At 42.1% G+C, this 17,745-nt stretch overlaps 1 protein-coding gene across 1 annotated transcript in view; it reads right to left on the bottom strand.

The window, feature by feature from the left end:
• The window catches only part of MEIOB (meiosis specific with OB-fold), a gene marked incomplete at its 3' end in the record, with an annotated part of 290,335 nt that overhangs the window by 8,063 nt on the left and 264,527 nt on the right, over positions 1–17,745 (bottom strand). Inside the window, exons 6-13 of the mRNA XM_082261838.1 lie at positions 16,532–16,727; positions 14,596–14,696; positions 14,323–14,375; positions 11,852–11,947; positions 11,316–11,417; positions 6,958–7,111; positions 4,873–5,063; positions 4,641–4,723 (exon numbers count right to left, since the gene is read on the bottom strand). Of these exons, the coding sequence (XP_082117964.1) occupies positions 4,641–4,723; positions 4,873–5,063; positions 6,958–7,111; positions 11,316–11,417; positions 11,852–11,947; positions 14,323–14,375; positions 14,596–14,696; positions 16,532–16,727 (976 nt within the window). The remainder of the gene's footprint in view (positions 1–4,640; positions 4,724–4,872; positions 5,064–6,957; positions 7,112–11,315; positions 11,418–11,851; positions 11,948–14,322; positions 14,376–14,595; positions 14,697–16,531; positions 16,728–17,745) is intronic.

Genomic DNA, 17,745 nt, shown 5'->3' on the forward strand with positions numbered 1-17,745 from the left:
CAATGCGAATCTCCCGAAATTCCCCCAACAGGCATTGCTGGGTAATTGGGTGGAGGGACTCTGAGACACACGAGGTGCTTAATTGCGTTCATTTTTGTGGCTGTGAGAGTTTCCATTGCTAGATCCTGGAAATCAACAGTTATCCCTTTTGAAAAAAATAGTCCTGGTAGGGGCTATCTACAGCGCTTGCTAAAAAATGTGCAAATGTGCAAAATTGTGTGCAAACAATAAATACATGTGTAATCTCAATAATTACAGAGACTTAAATATATATATATATATATATATATATATATATATATATATATAATTATTTAAAGTTCATCTTGTGATATAAATAAATTAATAAAGTGCAACAAAGTCCAAAATTCTGTTGTATTTTCTTGCTTTTTCCAAAATAGTGAAAAAGTGCTCAACAATAATATTCCATTAGTGATTTATAAAGTGCAGGTGCTGGATTCCTTCTATCCGTGATATAGTTTAAAAGATGGGTGACTTAACGAATGCAGTGGGTCTCATATACCCTACGATATTGAGACCAATCAAGCTTGTCGGTAGGTCCCCTTTAAATCTCTCCTGGCTGTGCTGGTGGTAATTTCCTCCTCACCGCTCCATGGGACAGGGTATGTTGTTGTTTAAAAGAAAAGGATAAAAGGCTCCAGATAGTGTAATATTGTTTTTAAAAGGGGTTTATTCCCATAAAATGTGACAAAGTTTCCAATAAAACAAAATAGCACCGTTCGGCAAAGATCGGCAGAGATCGTTTTACAAGCTTCCGTGACTCAATGGTATAGGTAAATCCGGCTTGCGTTCCAATGCACGTCACGTAGTGCGTTCCACGATCTGACGCGTTTCGTCACATCCGGTGACGTTTTCAAAGGGTGTCACCCTAACACAATGGGGCCGAGCCACAGCTCTGTGTCTGAATGGACACTAAGAGCAGTGGCTCGGCTTGGGTGCCCCATAGCACGCTACTTGCTGTGGGGGCACTGGCAGGAGGGAGGGGCCAGGAGCCCTGGCAAGGGACCCAAGAAGAGGAGGATCTGGGCTGCTCGGTCCAAAACTATTACACAGAGCAGGTAAGTATAACATGTTTGCTTTTTTAAAACCCCCCCAAAAAAAAAGACTTTAATATCACTTTAACTTACTGAATTTTGGGAATGTTAAAAGTGTTGTTCTTTTGGTATATTTCTTTGGATTGTACAGAAAGTGAGATATGTTTCACATTAAAACCCTGGCATTCTTTTTATTACCTTTCTAAAAATAATTGAAAAGAAAACAGCATCAATTCTTCTAGGTACCCATGCACACAGTTTTTGAAGGAATTTGGCAGCTAGGTTGTTTCATACACCTTGGAGAACTAACCACAGATCTTCTGTGGATGTCGGCTGCCTCAAATCCTTCTCTACATGTAATCCCAGACAGACTTGATGATGTGGAGATCAAGGCTCTGTGGAAGCCAAACCATCACTTTCGGGACTCCTTGTTCTTCTTAACACTGAAGATAGTTCTTAAAGCGGTAGTAAACCGCATCAGAAAAAAAAATCGAGCCCCGGGCAGTTTAAGTCATAATGTGCTAATATGCATTGTATGCTAACACATTATAACTCACCAGACGAAGCCCTCCAGTGGCACGCTGTCACCACTGAAGGTGCTTCCATCTTCACCCGGTCTTCTTCTTAGGTTTGCGGGCTTCGGCAATATACATTTCCGAGCCGGGGGTGACGTCACTCCCACACATGTGAGCGGGAGTCGCTGTTACTGCATGGCTCTGAAGGAACGGCACGGGTATGCATGTAAAGTAAATATCTCCTAAACAGTGCAAGTTCAGGAGATATTTACTGTACCTATAGGTAAGCCTAATTATAGGCTTACCTATAGCTAAAAATCATACATGGGAGTTTACTCCCACTTTACAGTAATGACATTGGCTGTATGTTTGGGGTTGTTGTCCTGCTACAAAATACATTTAGGGCCAATAACACGTCTCCCTGATGGTATGGCATGATGGATATGTATCTGCTTGTATTTGTCAGCCACATTGACACCATTGATCCTGACCAAATCTCCAACTCCATTTTCAGAAATTGCTTTGCGTCTATTAGAGTTTTTTGCAGTAAAAGCAGGTACACGCATAGAAACCTCTGTAATGTATTAATATGCTTTTGAGAAGACTGACAGATATTTACTAATATTTATAGGTAAAGGTTATCCAGGAACTATATATTGCTTCTTGGAGGATCAGGAAGGGATTTGTTTTCCCCGCTGGAGCAAATTGGATTATGTTTTATTGGGTTTTTTTTTTGCCTTCCTCGGGATCAACTGTGGGTATAGGATTGTGTATAGGGAGGTTTCAATTTGTGTGTGTTTGTGTTTTGGTGTTTTTTTTTTTCTCTGGGTTGAACTGGATAGCCTTTTTTCAACCAGATTAACTATGTAACTATGCAAGATATACATACATACATACATACATACAAGCATGAAGAAACACTATATATCCCTCCTAGTGAATGATCATGAATACAAGTCTGGACTGGACTCTGTATTTTAACATGAACAGTGCCATGTTTCAGTAATGTTTTATTCCACTAACTCCATCGTCCTGCATGTGCCTTCTTTCTTAGTTTTTGGTTCATCGTGGACCCCCATCTCTGCCTTTTTCGGGACTATTCTTGTTATTGGATTGATTAGTAAGGCAGTACTAGGAGCGCTGTGAAAATGGTACATGCCATTGTGCACGCAGTTACTGTTGGTCTTTCTTACTGTTTAGGGAGTTTGCAGGCGTTCCTATTGTTTCACCTGCTCACCAACCCCAATGTGGTTGATACCAATGAAGAAAAAAAAACATCCAAGAGGCTCTGGGACTTTGATGTTCATACGAATAAGTGAGAGACCCATTCGGAAAGTTCACTGGCTCAGGTTAAGCTGCTCACAAAATACCCCTTTACTGGGTACGCAGCAGGCTACCAGAAAAAAAAAAAAATGCACTAATGAAAAGAGTGCTAGACCAATGGAGAAAAGATTCCAAATTATTTATTGGTTTACACTAACAAACATCCAATGTGTTTTATGGGCCAGGAAAATCTCCCCCTTCAGGGCTTCAGTTAAAATAAGATCAATATAGAAGAAATGGCCGCACTCCAAGATCCATCCAAATTCTTGTTTAATGAACGAGCGCACCTGTTAGTGTGTGATACGCGTCTACCTTTTGCACTGTTTGTAACACTTGGGATGTTCGTTCATTAAACAAGAATTTTGATGGATCTTGGAGTGTGGCCATTTCTTCTATATTGATCGTAAGCGGAGGCGAGCCGAGGCAGGCACCCGTGACATCATCAGGCTTCCTGTTTCACCTGGAGCAGCGAGATTTTCTTTGTTTGGATATTCAGTTAAAATAAGATACTGGAACGAACTAAAAATAGGGATTTCCTGTGTGAAATTATGTAGGAATTAGGGATTAGAAGAGATACCAGCCAGCAGCAAATGCGTGAGCAATCACATTGGCTGTTTTTAAGTGTAAATCAATTAATTAAATTGGGTTCTTTTATCCTTTGAACAGTAATTCTCCTGCGCTTGTGTGGTATGCAAAAAAAGGGCGAGTGATCTTATATGGTCTTTGTAGGCACCACCATAGTTCCTGCCGCCCCCTCAGGACCAAGGGTATCCAAATACACTGAAAGACAACAACAAGAGAAGAGGTGACCTCGTGCATTACCAAGGTTTATTAAAATCCAAAAACACAACATACATTGTACTCACAAACAAATGGTGGTTGCACACATGTAAAGACAATGGAACCAATCACCTCCAAAGCAGCCAGGACACTCCTACGGTTTCTGGATGATGTGCTGGTATCCGCATATGTCTGACTAGCGCGTTTCCAGGGAGGACCCTCTTTCTCAGAGCCAAAAAGTGCTACCCAAAAGATACCAGCACGTCATCCAGCACTGTAGAGTGTCCTGGCTGCTTTGGAGGCGATTGGTTCCATTGTCTTTACATGTGTGCAACCACCATTTGTTTGTGAGTACAATTACAATGTATGTTGCTTTTTTGGATTTTAATAAACCTTTTTAGTGGTAATGCACCAGGTCGGTGCGCCCTTCTCTTGTTGTTGTCTTTTATCCTTTGACCTGGTGCTTCTTACATTGGTCCAAAGTGGTTGATAGGCAACAGCTGTGGCAAATGCTGTAAATCTTGGAGCCTGCAGCGGCACCACCTGAAACCACGAGACACTGCCCGGCTCGCTCATAGCCCTGGGACCGCCAAAGTGAGTGCGGCAACATAGCAGTCATGTGATGGTAAAAAACTGTGGAAAAAAAAGATATTTAGAAACCTCTTTCAAACTGTCAAAGTACCAGCAACAGAGGGACAGTTTCAATCCTTGTAGAGTAACAGTTACACTGTTTGTCACCTGCTCTGACTATAGTAGATTTCGCCTGTTTTGCAAAGATCATTTTTAATAATATCAATTTACAAAATGCTGAGTATAGCAATTGTTTAGAATTCTAAAGAAAATTGAGTTTTCCTTTAAGCCATTATCCTGCTTTTCTATTAAACCGGTGTTTTCCTTTAAGTGATTTGTAGCAATAAGGCCGGTGTTTAGAATCCTAGAGGTGACAAGTCTATTTGAGATTTCTCACCTTCACATAGATCTTAAAGCGTTCCAGCACAAAATTCCATTTCAGCGATGTCTTCTGGTCTTCTGTTAAATTGAAAAATCCATCTACCTAAATCAAACACATGGAAATGCGCCATGAAAAATCATTATGACTTGTGCGGCGAGGAAACGGCGGCGATTACTCTTCCTGGCAAGGAATTAGAAGTGATGTATTGTGCAGCATCATTTGAAATGTAAAATAAGTGAAGAGATACTTGCCGTGCATGATAATGTATCCTCGGCCACCTTGTCTGATAGGTTACAAGACAGAGTCCCGGTGTGATCGCTTATGTTCATCTGCAGATCCAGACTAGGGAGCGCAGATTTAGGGTCCTGGGACATCTCGTTGCAGAAGGCGTAGTTGCATCCTTCTGATGGATCCTTGATGAAGTAACGGCAACTGGAGCTGGGCAAAAAATGATGCTATTAAATATCTTATGCTTACAGGGAGGATTAAAAATGTATCACTGAAAGGTAGCACTCTGAGATATGGCATGTCATGAAAAATCTATAACCAGAGGTATTTTTATTACTTCAAAAGCCTTAAAGCTGTACTCCAGGAATTATTGGTATTGCACTGGTTCAGCTTGGCACAATATAAGTATGCATTACTTGTACCTGATGGACTGCTAGGGAAGGTAGAGTAGTAGTCAGCACTACTGTAGTGATAGATGCAATTTTCCAGGTCCTGCTCAGGTTCTATGCAAGAACATGGTTTTTGCTCTGCATACTTGCATAAGTACCTAAATTTGTCATAAGATCAGATATCTGCATTCCCCTGCAAAACAGAAGTCAGACTAAGGAAGATGGGGTCAGCACTAGGAAGCAATCATGCTCTGTTAAAGTGCTGTCAGTCTAGTGCCAGGAACATGCTAGGAGAGCACAGAGGTCACTCTGTACTTCTGCTCCTTTACTATCCATTCAGAAAGTGAGCGTAGTTCCAGGAACTGCTTGCTTCATAATCATTTAGTAAGACTTGACACATATTTACACATATTTATCAAATCTTTATTTTCAGCAAAAGATAAATTCAAATTACATTTTGCGCACACTAACATAATCCTCCAATTTTTGGTAGAATAAAAAGATGAGGTTTCTTCAAGTAAAATACCAAATATGTCAAGCCTCAACATATCATGGGCCTGTGAAATGTTAAAAAACTATGATATGTTAGTGGACTATAGACCTAGAATTATTCTTCTATATCATCTTGACCTACAGAAGGTTTACCTCTCCATAAAGACATCGATGAGCGAGTTTGGGGTGGAGGAACTTGACTGGCCTGCACCCAACCCGAAAGAACACCTTTGGGATGAATTAGAGCGGAGTCCGTGGGCCAGGCCTTCTCGTCCACATTAGTGCCTGACCTCACAAATGCGCTTCTGGAAGAATGGTCAATCATTCCTATAGACACACTCCTAAACCTTGTGGACAGCCTTCCCAGAAGAGTTGAAGCTGTTATAGCTGCAAAGGGTCGGCCAACTCAATTCTGCACAGCCGGCCCGCACTGTCGCAGTATATGTACAGTGCGCTGTCGACAAGTGGATATCCTAATATCTGTGGTGCAATCCTCATTTTTTTACTTGTACGCATCCGACTCATATGTTTGCGCTTGTATCTTTGATATCAATAAAGTTATAAAGTAATTTTAAAAAGTTTAAATAAAATACATTTAAAAAAAAGTTGTTATCTAAACTTTAATTGTCTAAAACTTTTTTAATGAAGTTAATACTATTGCAGGGCGGTTGACAGGCCCCTATGTGATAGCACAGTGCAGCTAATAGGTTATCATTAATCAGGCTTCAGGAGTTTATTATAGGGGAACAGGCCAGACTGGGTTTAGATGAAGCTTTCTCAACCAGGGTTCTGTGAAACCCCGGGGTTCCTCCAAAGGTTGCTAGGGGGTCCTTGAGCAATAAGAAATGTCTGCCCCTCAGATAAGTTCCCACTGACCCCATTGATCTCTTTAGCTATCTGTTAAGTGGGTAATTATTCCCATGACCACAAGTGTAAGGAGCGTTCTTCTCACTGATCATCTCACTAATGTATCATAAGTTGTAGATATAGTAAATTTTAGCAGGGGTTCCCTGAGATTGGAAAGTTATTACAAGAGTTCCTCTGTGTTGAAAAGGTTGAGAAAGGCTGGTTTAGATCATATAGCCTAATAAACAGTCACCAGGAAGGACTTTCTGGTGTGCAATTGAATATCCTTCTCTGGTTCTAAATAACAGGGCTCCAAATGTAAGCATCATCATTAAATAATATAAAAGTTAGAGTACAAAATAAAACCGAAGACATACCATCTAGTTCGAACAATTCTGGTAACGTTGTCATCAACATTCAGCAAGGAGATAAATGCAAACAAAATGCCATACAGAGGATTCCTCTTATCTGCAGCAGATGAAGCCATATCCATTATCTGCTGCACTGTGTATACATCTTTGATTGTCTCCACTAAAAGAAAAAAATATTTTTCCGCCTATAAGTGAAATATTTTTCTTTGCAACTACAACAAATGTTTATATACTATAATTAAAAAAACACATATTCACTATTTCATGGATTCCAGCAATGTCTTCCTTGCAGTCAATATTGTCTCCATGCTTCTATATTTCCAATCCAAGATGATGGATTGCTGGCTGTTACTTCCTGACTCTCCCAGCCCGCCACCCAATGATGTGCCATTGGATATCACGCATGCACACACAGAGATCTAGTTGGCTGTTGTTTTAATTACTGGTTACTGGTAGACATCAGCATCAGGTCATGTAAAGACACTATGGCATCCAGTAAATAAACCATAGCACTACACAATTAGGTAAGGCATAATCTAGCAATACTTCTGCATTTTTGGGAGACTTTGAAACTTACTGCCTTACAGCTTTCTGAGGTGTGGGACTGAAAATTCCCACCTAGGCGAGAAAACCAGAAAGTTGTATTCGCCAAACACAAAACAGGAAAATTGGATGTCATTGTGAAAGATTTGTGTAAGAGTAAGGGGGGAAGGAAAGGGAATGGCAGAAAGGTAAAGTACATTTTTTTTTGTAATGTAGCGCACCCCTGAAAGAGCCGCTGGAGATAACTGATTCCTTTCACACAGCCAGATACACAGCATTTTATTCCTTCCACTAGCTCAAACCGATCAGTCTGGGGGGAGGAGGGTTATGCTTTATTGCAGAAATCAACTTGGATGAGTGCAGGGGAAGCATGGTATACCTCGAAAGAACTGAATTTACTGAGGACACACACTGATCTTGCATAGAGCTTCTGGAAACGTCACTATTGGCTGGGAAAATACCTTGGACTTGCTTTTTGTAGAACTGAACACTGCACACGGTCACTATCGCACAGAACATAGGTCAGTACTCACAATGCTACAGAATCATCAGTTGCCCTCTTCTGATATCCACCAGGCACTCTTTAGTGAGGGAGACACAGACTCACAATACCATAGGACAGCTGGACACTCTTTCCCCCAACTTCCATCGGGTTTCCTCCAGTGATCTCTCCAGATCATAAGAAAAATCCCAGACTTAGGAAAATAGGCCCCCCAGCTTAGACTATAGCTGGGACCTCAATTATCTTTAAGCAGCTTCTCCAGCAGACTGCCCTGAGGGGCAGAGCCCCTTTCACAGGGGACTTCCCTAGCAGGACCGGACCCAGGATCCACACACTCTGCTCCAAGCCTCAGACTATTTATGGTCTCTCAAGCCATCTACTGGACACTTCTCCCCAGAAATTGGCTGGGTTCCCATAACTTTTTAGGCTGCCTTTTCATTCTTCCTGCCAATGAAATTCTAAAATCCTCTGAAAGGCAGGGGGAAGTAATCAGGCTAGCAGCCTAAGAAATATAGAGCAGACGAAAACAATCAACCCCTGCTAAACTAAATTTGCCTACATTACCTGAAAGGGTGCTACATAAATTGCAAACATTGTATACTTACCTGCTATGTGCAATGATTTTGCTCAGAGCAGCCTCAATCTACATTTTCTTGGGTCCTTTGCTGGTATTTCTGGCTCCCCTCCCCCCCCCCCCCCCCCCCCTGCCGAATGCCCCCATAGCAAACTGCTTGCTGGGCTTGGCCAGATATCTAATATATATACTTACATTGGTCCAAGCTTGACTAATGTAACTATGCAGAAAAAAAAACATACCTGAAATTCAGCTTTGAAGAGCAACTCCAGGCAAAGAGAAAAACACTTAGTCACTTCTATGTAGGAGACTTACCAAAAAATGTAACAACTGGAAAACGAGAACTCCCCAGGCCATAAAAGAGGTACACACAGGATAATGGCCCCATGTGGAAAAAGGAAATCAGAGGACTTCAGGTGTCAAGGTGTCATTTTAGAAATTCAACCCATTATGTGAAATTAAAGCAGGGCCAATTCAGCAGGGCCAATTCACACCACATCCAGTCCAGTGCCTTTTTTTCTGCATCAAAAACGCATGGAAAGTAGGTTATTTGGTTTCTAATAGCATAGTTCACATCAGTGCTTGCAGTTCCAGTGCATTCCAGTTCCAGAAAAATCAAAAACACGCCTAAACGCACCAAAAATGCACTGGAAAGCACATGTCCTTATTTAAGGTTAAGACAAAAGAGGGGTAAAAAATGCACTGGACTGCATCAAAAACGTATCAAAAACGCACAGGAACGCATCAAAAACGTGCAAGCAGAAAAGCCTCTGGAATGCATCCGGACTGAGTTTCTATGGTGTGAACTGGCCAAGAGTTGTTTATGGATTGCATATGCATACAGCCATCATATATATGAGAAAAAATAACAAAGAAAAAATATAGATTGCATGTCCTTCTCATCATGTCATCCCCTTCTTCTTCTCAGACTACCTTAATAAACTTTGAGTATGGTGGGCACAGGAACAAAATTCCTGGTCTGGTTTAGAAGTTCATGTCATTTGCATATTAGCAGTTTTGTTGAGACTAGTTTTAGTTTTTTCATTATTTTTGGTGAATACAGCAAGAAAAAATAATGAGTAGTTGGCTGTGAACATTTAGTGAACACTATATACTGTATCGTCCTACGATAATATTTTTTAAGTCATGACTTAAAAATCTAAATCTAAAACCAGTTAGGGGCCATTTTGCCTTCTCTTCTTGTCACAACACAACAGGAAGTGAATACAAATCTTGCCCAGGTGAGTGGAAATCCTGTCTAATGCATATTTAACTCAATCTGACAGCTGAGGCACTGCTGTTTGTTTACATCTAGAGCCACACGTCTTCACTATCCTGACCACGTCTGAACATTACAGCTCCAATGTGTTTTATGGGACTGTTTATGACCATTTCCAGGCCTCAGGACACAGCCCCACAGAAGGCTATGGGGGGTAAATTTGCAAAGGTGCAAAAAAGACAGTGAAGACTTTGATGTAAACAAACAGCGGAACCATAGCCATTGGATTGGTTTGTATGTATCTATACTGTATTTGTAGATTTGGTTAGGAGGGTGGTTTAGTTAGGTCTGGGGAAGAGGCAAAAATCAAATACATTTAGTTTTAAAGTGCACTTACCCTTTAAAAGATTTCAACTCCTGTTCTTGTGCCAATTGTAGCAAGACAAGACAAGATTTACCAAGATAAATTAATAAAAATCCAACAGAAATTCTAACCCTTCACTACTATATCCAAACTAAGACTCGGCTTGGGGTATTATTTTAGGGATATTACAGGCATTAATAACTGGTGTTTGGGAAGCATTAATATTGGAACTGAAACAAAAGGTGAACCTTTGCTATGTTATAGGTGACATTTAGAAATTTCTTTTGTCCCTTAGCATTACCCTAAAATATTTATCTCTTGTCTTGAATTCCTGCAGAAAATTAGTGGCGAATTTCCTGGTATGTGATTATGTCTAGCTACTCCTGTGTTTACAATGTTTTAGCTGTTTATCTGCAGTGTGAGTTCTAAGGCACTGTTGCCTCTGACTGCTAGTCTCAGGAGATTTGGAGTGAGATTTGGTGATGTTCACCAATGTGCTTTTCTCTGGTTTCCTTGCTTGAGGCTTTGACATGAAGAAGCAAAACCCCGCCTCTACCAAGCTAATGGGGGAAAGATCATCTGCAGGGCAATTGCAGGCAATATTAGTGACTAGTCCTTGGCTCTCTGTCAGACTTTTTTAGGGGAAGGCTTAAAGAGTTCAGTTCCTGTTTAAAAAGTTTACAAAGTGGTTTGCAAAATTTTGCCAATGTATTTGTGTTTGACACATTTGTTTGCATTGCTGTGCTTTGATTTGCAAGCAATGTTTGGCAGCCAAGGAAACTTGCAGTCACCTCCTGATGCCTGTAGTAGAAGCCAATATAAACACTTCCCAAACCATGCTCAGTGCCTGTATAGTGTTTGAGGAACTTTTGATTTTCTGTAATTCTAGAGGTAAAGGTAAACTCAGTTAGCTGCTAAATAGGTGTCAAAAAGCACGAAAAAGGCTTGCTGTGTCAACACATGATAAATGCAATGGGGGCTTGGTAATCTCTGATAACAGTTTGATGAATTAGGCCCTTTGCAGCAAGCAATGTCAAAATCCCTTACAAAAGTCAAGGTGTCTCTGTGAAAAGTATAGTATCTACAGTGAGTAAATTGGACTGCCTTAGAAATAGAGTATGAGAGACACTTATATAATTAGAGCATTGCCTTATCTACTTACAATTTACCGACTCTGCTGCCGTCTCCTCACTGACTTCCACAAAGGCATCGTTCTCAGCACATTCCCTGGCATAGTTCAATAAGTCATGTGCTTGTGGCATATCTTGATAAAAATAAACAAATAATAATTACATAAAGCTTATAAATTGTTGAAACAAAAACTTTAAACCACATACGATAACTCTATCAATTAAAGTGAACTCAGTATTAGATATTTTTCATGTATTGGCCCTTTCACACGGGCAATCTGATCAGGTCTGCCAGTTTTTCAGACGGGCCTGAGCGGGAAGGTCTTTGCATTCCTTATGTCCATTTACACCTGCCTACCTCCAGATGCGATCAGACCTGCTTACAAAAATAAAAATGGAGGATGGCTTTGTCCTGTTTCAGGGAACTGGATCGGAGGCATCCGGGTGTAATCGGACAGCAGAGTCTGTTTACTCCCAGCCGCTCATAAAGCAGAGCAGGATCTGTCCTGTAGGGGCAAAGCAACCGGTCACTTAAAATTATTGTGATTTTCAAGTTATCCCTCCTTACCTGGATTTGGGGTGAAGATGGTTTTCGACACCACAGTTGCAACCATTGAATTTCGAAATGAGTCATAATTTACGCGTACCTCTGATGCAAATAGAACTAAATATAATAAAAGGTTAACATAGTTACATGATTCTTTAAATAACATTTCACCTCATGCGGTTCTATGTTGTAAGCTTAGTCTAATTTTAATCTAGTCCCAAACTAAAAACAAAAAAAACATGCCCATTTAAGGCAGAGCTATAGATAGGCCAAAACATGTTATGTCTTTCCCTTACTCCCCAGTGGAACATAGGGGAAAGGAGATGCCTATGTAGAGCTACCCCCGTAAAGGCAGCTGATTTTATCTGGTTCTTTCCCCATACAGTGCAAAGGCAGCCAGGCAGACAGCAACAGTTCATTCACTCTGGCTCAGAAAGCAGTCTAGGGGATGTCTTTTTGTCGTTTATTGCTGAAAAAATCTGAAACAGGAGAGGGTAAAGGTTTGTGGAATTCTCGAAAGCACCAAGCCTAACTTGCAGAGGACACTTCTTTATCAGTGGCAGTAGCACAAGGACAGTTTGACTAGTAGAGTCTGTAGGTGCACAGCTGAAGACCATGCAGGAACATATAGCACAAGGTTGTAGACTAGAACAGTCTGTATTTTTGCAGCTAGGGACCTCAAGATAGTTTGCAGCATAAATAGGCAGGCTGGAACAGTTTAAGCATCCACAGCTGGAGACCATATAAAAACAAACTGCAATACAGGAATTAGGATCTACTCACAGATCCCGGGGGTAGAGAATAAATTCATGGGCTCTGTCCATAGGAGAGTAGTCCAGCAGGAAGTGTACGGGGGGCAGACAGCCCCCCCGAAGCTTGCAGTTCAACTCCCTCTCAGAGCATAGATCCATCCCCACATGGGGGAAAAAGACAATCTGCTCAGGGCTCCAAGCAATTTAACAGCAGCCCAGCCACCATCTGGGCACACCTCCCAAAGGATTGGCCAGACCCTGATAAATATTCAGTCTCGTTATCTGAATTCTTCTTCCTAAAGCTCTAGAAATTTCTTCTAGAAGCAGGGGAAAGCAATCAAACTCCCAGCCTCCAAAAAATCCTGAACAGACCAAAGCAAACAATCACTGCTCCTCTGATTACAGAGCAAGCCAAAAACTAAATTTACCTAGCAGCCTAACTAGGAGAGTGCTAAATCTAGGTACAACAGTCCTACATATGGTTATGTCAGCAAGGTGGATCTGCCAATAAAAGTGCAAATTAGAATGTTTTGTTCAGGTTTTACAAAGCATGTGTAAACCCAATCACTAAAATCTCATATACACATACAAATCTCACTTTACACATTCATTTCTTTTCAAAAGTAGTTTTGAAAATAACTTTCAATATTTTTTCATCTGCAGATTTCATAAAAAAAAAAATACCTGGTGTGGCTGCAATGAAGTCCCCGTTCAAGCACTTTCTGGTATGGGTCGACAACCCTCTGCTGCTGTCTCCCAGTCATGCCCATGCCTTGTCACCCTGTCACACTGTCTTCTAATATAGACTACAAGTGCCTGTTTCAATGCACACTTTACAGGTATGGACCACTCTAGTGTCCATCAGGAAATCTGCCTTGAAAAATTAAATGCAGCTATCGCTGGAGTCAGTGGCATAACTGGGACCTTCAGGGTCCCAGTGCAAGAAACCATGAAGGGCCCTCCAAGCCCGGTGGCAAAACATCTTTACGACCCTGGTAGTTCCGCCACTGGTGTCAGTAGTTTTTTTTCCCTTCCCACTCTCCATCCTGACAGATCCCCGCAGCAGCCTGCGGGAGAAGTGAGAGGGAAAGCTGACAGACCTGTGGGGGACGAGGTGGGGGGCGGTAAAAAGCACAGGGGACTGGACAGCACATGAGAGGCAGCAGAAGGAAGCTGGATAGGAGGAGCGGTGGGGGCGGGTGCATATAGAGGAACTAATCTCTCCATTTTCCCTGCTGCAGCTGCCCCCTTCTCCTCCTCCTCTTCCTCCCATAGGCTGCAGGAGGGAAATGGAGAGAATGGTTGCTCTATATACAGCTACCACCGCTCCCCCTATCCCCTACAGCATGGGGCCGCATCGCAATTGCAACCCACGTGACCCCTGAAGCTTCTTCCCTCTCTGAAGTGTATCTATGCAGACTGGAAGTGGCTATAAAGAGTCTGCCGGACATCAGCAGAACTGGGATGTAACAAAGAGTAAAAAAGTAGAAGGTTTAGCTTATGGTACAAATTTTTTTAGGAAAATAAATGTTATTCAGTGAGGGTTTACACCTTCTTTAACCACGGATATAGTTAACCTATAAATATTTCTGCATTTCTTCACAATTTATCACAGAATCTATAGGGGTAACTAACACAGGGCTGAATGAACAATACAGCCATATTTTCAAATATCTTCACTTATATAAAGAAAACAGCATTTAATTCTAAGAACAAAAGTTGAAGAGTAGGAAAGACTACCTGTTTCTCTTGGCGTCCAGCTTTGTGCCAGCTTAATGGATTCATTATCCCAGCTAAAGTTCAACAAAGAGAATCAATCTATTTTTCTACTACATTCACAGGTTTTATTAGATGCAATAAAATTGCTGAAAATGTAGAAATGAAATGATCTGTACTTTATGCATCTCATGATTCAGTCGCTTGTTTTCTTTTCATTGCCGCATTTTCCCAAAACTTTATGTACAATAGTTCCCTGGATCAGAAAACGAAATACATGTACAAATCCAAACCTACCATATCATTGGAAATGAATCAACCGAGTGGTCAAACAGCTTGACCTCACACCTACGACCTGCTCTCTTGTCAGACGTGGTAAAAGATTTCACTTCTCCAACCTAGAGAATATGAAAAATGAATTCTCTAAAATAACCGCCATGATCTTCTTTCAATGCCTACACTATAAGGTCAATAGTTTGTGGACACCTGACACAATTATCCTTTGTGGATATAAACCTTCCACTCTTCTGGGAAAGAGTTCACAATATTTTAGAGTATGTCTGTAAGAATTTGTGCCCATTTGGTCAAAAAGAGCATTTATGAGGTCAGGTGATGATGTTGAGTCAGAGAAGATCTGACTTTCATTGTTCCAATTCATCCCAGAGGTGTTCAGTAGGGTTGAGGTTGGGACTCTGTGTAGGGCCCTCAGATTCCTCCACCACGTAGCTGGCTTTGTACACAGGGGCACAGTCATGCTGGAATGGAAAAGGGCCTTCCCCAAACGGTTACCACAAGGTTAGAAGGGCACAATTATCTAAATGCCTTTGCTTATCTATAGCCTATGCTATACCATTAACAGCACCCTTCACTGAAAACATCTGAACTCAGTAGTTTGGGCTATATAGTGATGGGTCAAACATTTTTCACAGGTGGGGGAATACCTGTGAATATTTTTTGAATATTTGTAGCAGGGTTCAGAATTAAATTTAACCAGGCCTTAAGGGTTACTCACCTTCAGTTGCCCCACCCAACCCCTGCCCCGCCCACCCCTAAATCCCCCCTAAACACGCCCTCATAAATTATCTCATAAAATTACACTGTTAAATGTTTTTGCATGAATGCAGAAGATACAAAAATAAATTATAATAACAACTTTATCACTGCCCATCAGTGCAGCCTCATCAGTGCCCATCAATGCAGCCTATCAGTGCAGAATCATCAGTGAAGCTTATCAGTGCCCATCAGTGAAACCTCACCAGTGCCCATGAGTACAGCCTCACCAGTGCCCATCAGTGCACCCTTATCAATGCAGCCTGATCAGTTCCCATGAATGCAGCCTCACCAGTGCCCATCAATGCAACTTCACCTGTGTCCATCAATGCAGCCTCATCAGTGCCTATCAATGCCCCCTCACCAGTGCTCAGGAATGCAGCCTTACCAGTACCTATCAATACAACCTTACCTGTGCCCACCAATGCAACCTCACCTGCGCCCATCAATGCCGCCTGATCAGTGCCCATCAATGCAGCCTCATCTGTGCCCATCAATGCAGCCTCACCTGTGGCATTAAGCAACCTGATCAGTGCCCATCAATGCCCATCACTTCAGCCTGATTTGTGCCCATCAATGCAGCCTCACCTGTGCCCATAAATGCAGTCTCATCTGTGCCCATTAAGCAGCCTGATCAGTGTGGATCAATTCAGCCTCATTTGTGCCCATCAATGCAGCCTCACCTATGCCCATCAATGCAGCCTCACCTGTGTCCATCAATGCCCCCTCTCCAGTGCCCATCAATGCAGCCTCACCAGTGTCCACCAATGCCCCTTCTCCAGTGCCCATGAATGCAGCCTCCCCAGTGTCCATCAATGGAACTTCACCTGCGCCCATCAATGCAGCCTGATCAGTGCCCATCAATGCAGCCTCACCTGTGCCCATTAATGGAGCCTAACGTGTGCCCCTCAATGCAGCCTCACCTGTGCCCATCAATGCAACCTCAACTGTGCCCGTCACACACAGTTCCACCTCTTGGATCAGCTCCTATGATAGATGTCACACATCCCGGCATTGGACCAGTGTTCTGTCTACCAAAGGAGGTGGGCCAGGAGGCAGTGCTGTGTGTGACAGCGAGCGCCCGGCAATTCAAACGAAAGCTGTTACAGTGGGGCCTCAATCAATTTACACTCGCAAAATGCGAGCAGGTGAGTGGAAAATTTGAGAGCTGATATTAACATACCTTTCTTACAGCTGCCAGAATGTTGATAACTTCCTTATTCAGGCTTTGTCCATTAGCAACAATGTCTTCCAATGAATAGTAATCATTTGGGTTCTGGGTGGGAATATGCAGTAGTGGCAGCAGGGAGTCATCAGTATCTTGGGTAGAACATACCTTAACCACAGAATGCACTTCACTGATAAGCAGTTTGTAGGAACTGAAAGAAAAAAAAGTAGGTTTGTTTTTGTCAATGTACATATAGATGAAATACATGTCACATTTACCATGTCATAAGTCTGGGCTTAGACCTTAATATGATAGACATTAACAAGTAATACAACTCAGACCAGGACATGTTTTCCCAAAACCTTGGAGCCAACTCTGAAAAAAGTAGGTGCCATCTAGAATGAACCCACACAGCTCTCTCCCCTCCCCCTACAGCAACCATATATAAATTCTCTCCCATGTATGCTCTTGTCCCTGGGACTTCCCCAACCCATCAAGTTAAAGGTAACCTAAAGCGGTAATAAGCCTATAACCAAAAATGTAATATATTGCAGCTTACTAGTCATTAGATATGGTGGCTGCATTCCTTTTCCTTTTTTTTAGGCTTTTTTCCCCCTCCGTTTTCACCTTGTGATCTGACCAGTAACACACCTCCTGTATTAGAGTGCATCCACTATGGATGAAGCAACACAAGGGGCATAGCAGACAGCAGCATTGGCAGTCTATGGGGAGAGTGTTAGATGTACTATTAGATTTAAATATACTAACAAATTGAAGCCAAAGCTAGCTCACACTTTAGAATCGGCTACAGCAAACAGTTTTTTTTTCTTTTGGGAAAAAAACTTTACATAAACACATAAAAGCTAAACATTGTAAACACCCATACCAGTGTTGAATAGTTTGTCTCATCCTTGAAATCTGATATATCTGTTAAAGAGCTTGTTGAACAACAACATACTAAGCCCCCGTTCACATAGAGGCGACCTGTGAGGCGACCTGGTCGCCTCACAGGTCGCCGCAGGTCGCCTTCCATAGGGAAGCTGCGGACCCGTTCTAATAGGAGCGACACAAGTCGCTCCGACTTAGAAAAAGGGTCCGGAGCTTCTTTGGGGCGACCAGGAGGCGACCGCCATAGACTTCAATGTTATGAAGTCTGTGGCGGCCGCTCCGAGGTCGCGGCGCGCTGCTCGCACCGCGACCTCGGAGGTCACCAGCCGAAGTCGGATCGC

This window comes from Pelophylax lessonae (genome assembly GCF_965119305.1).
Source record: "Pelophylax lessonae genome assembly, chromosome: 6".
Lineage (NCBI taxonomy): Eukaryota > Metazoa > Chordata > Amphibia > Anura > Ranidae > Pelophylax > Pelophylax lessonae.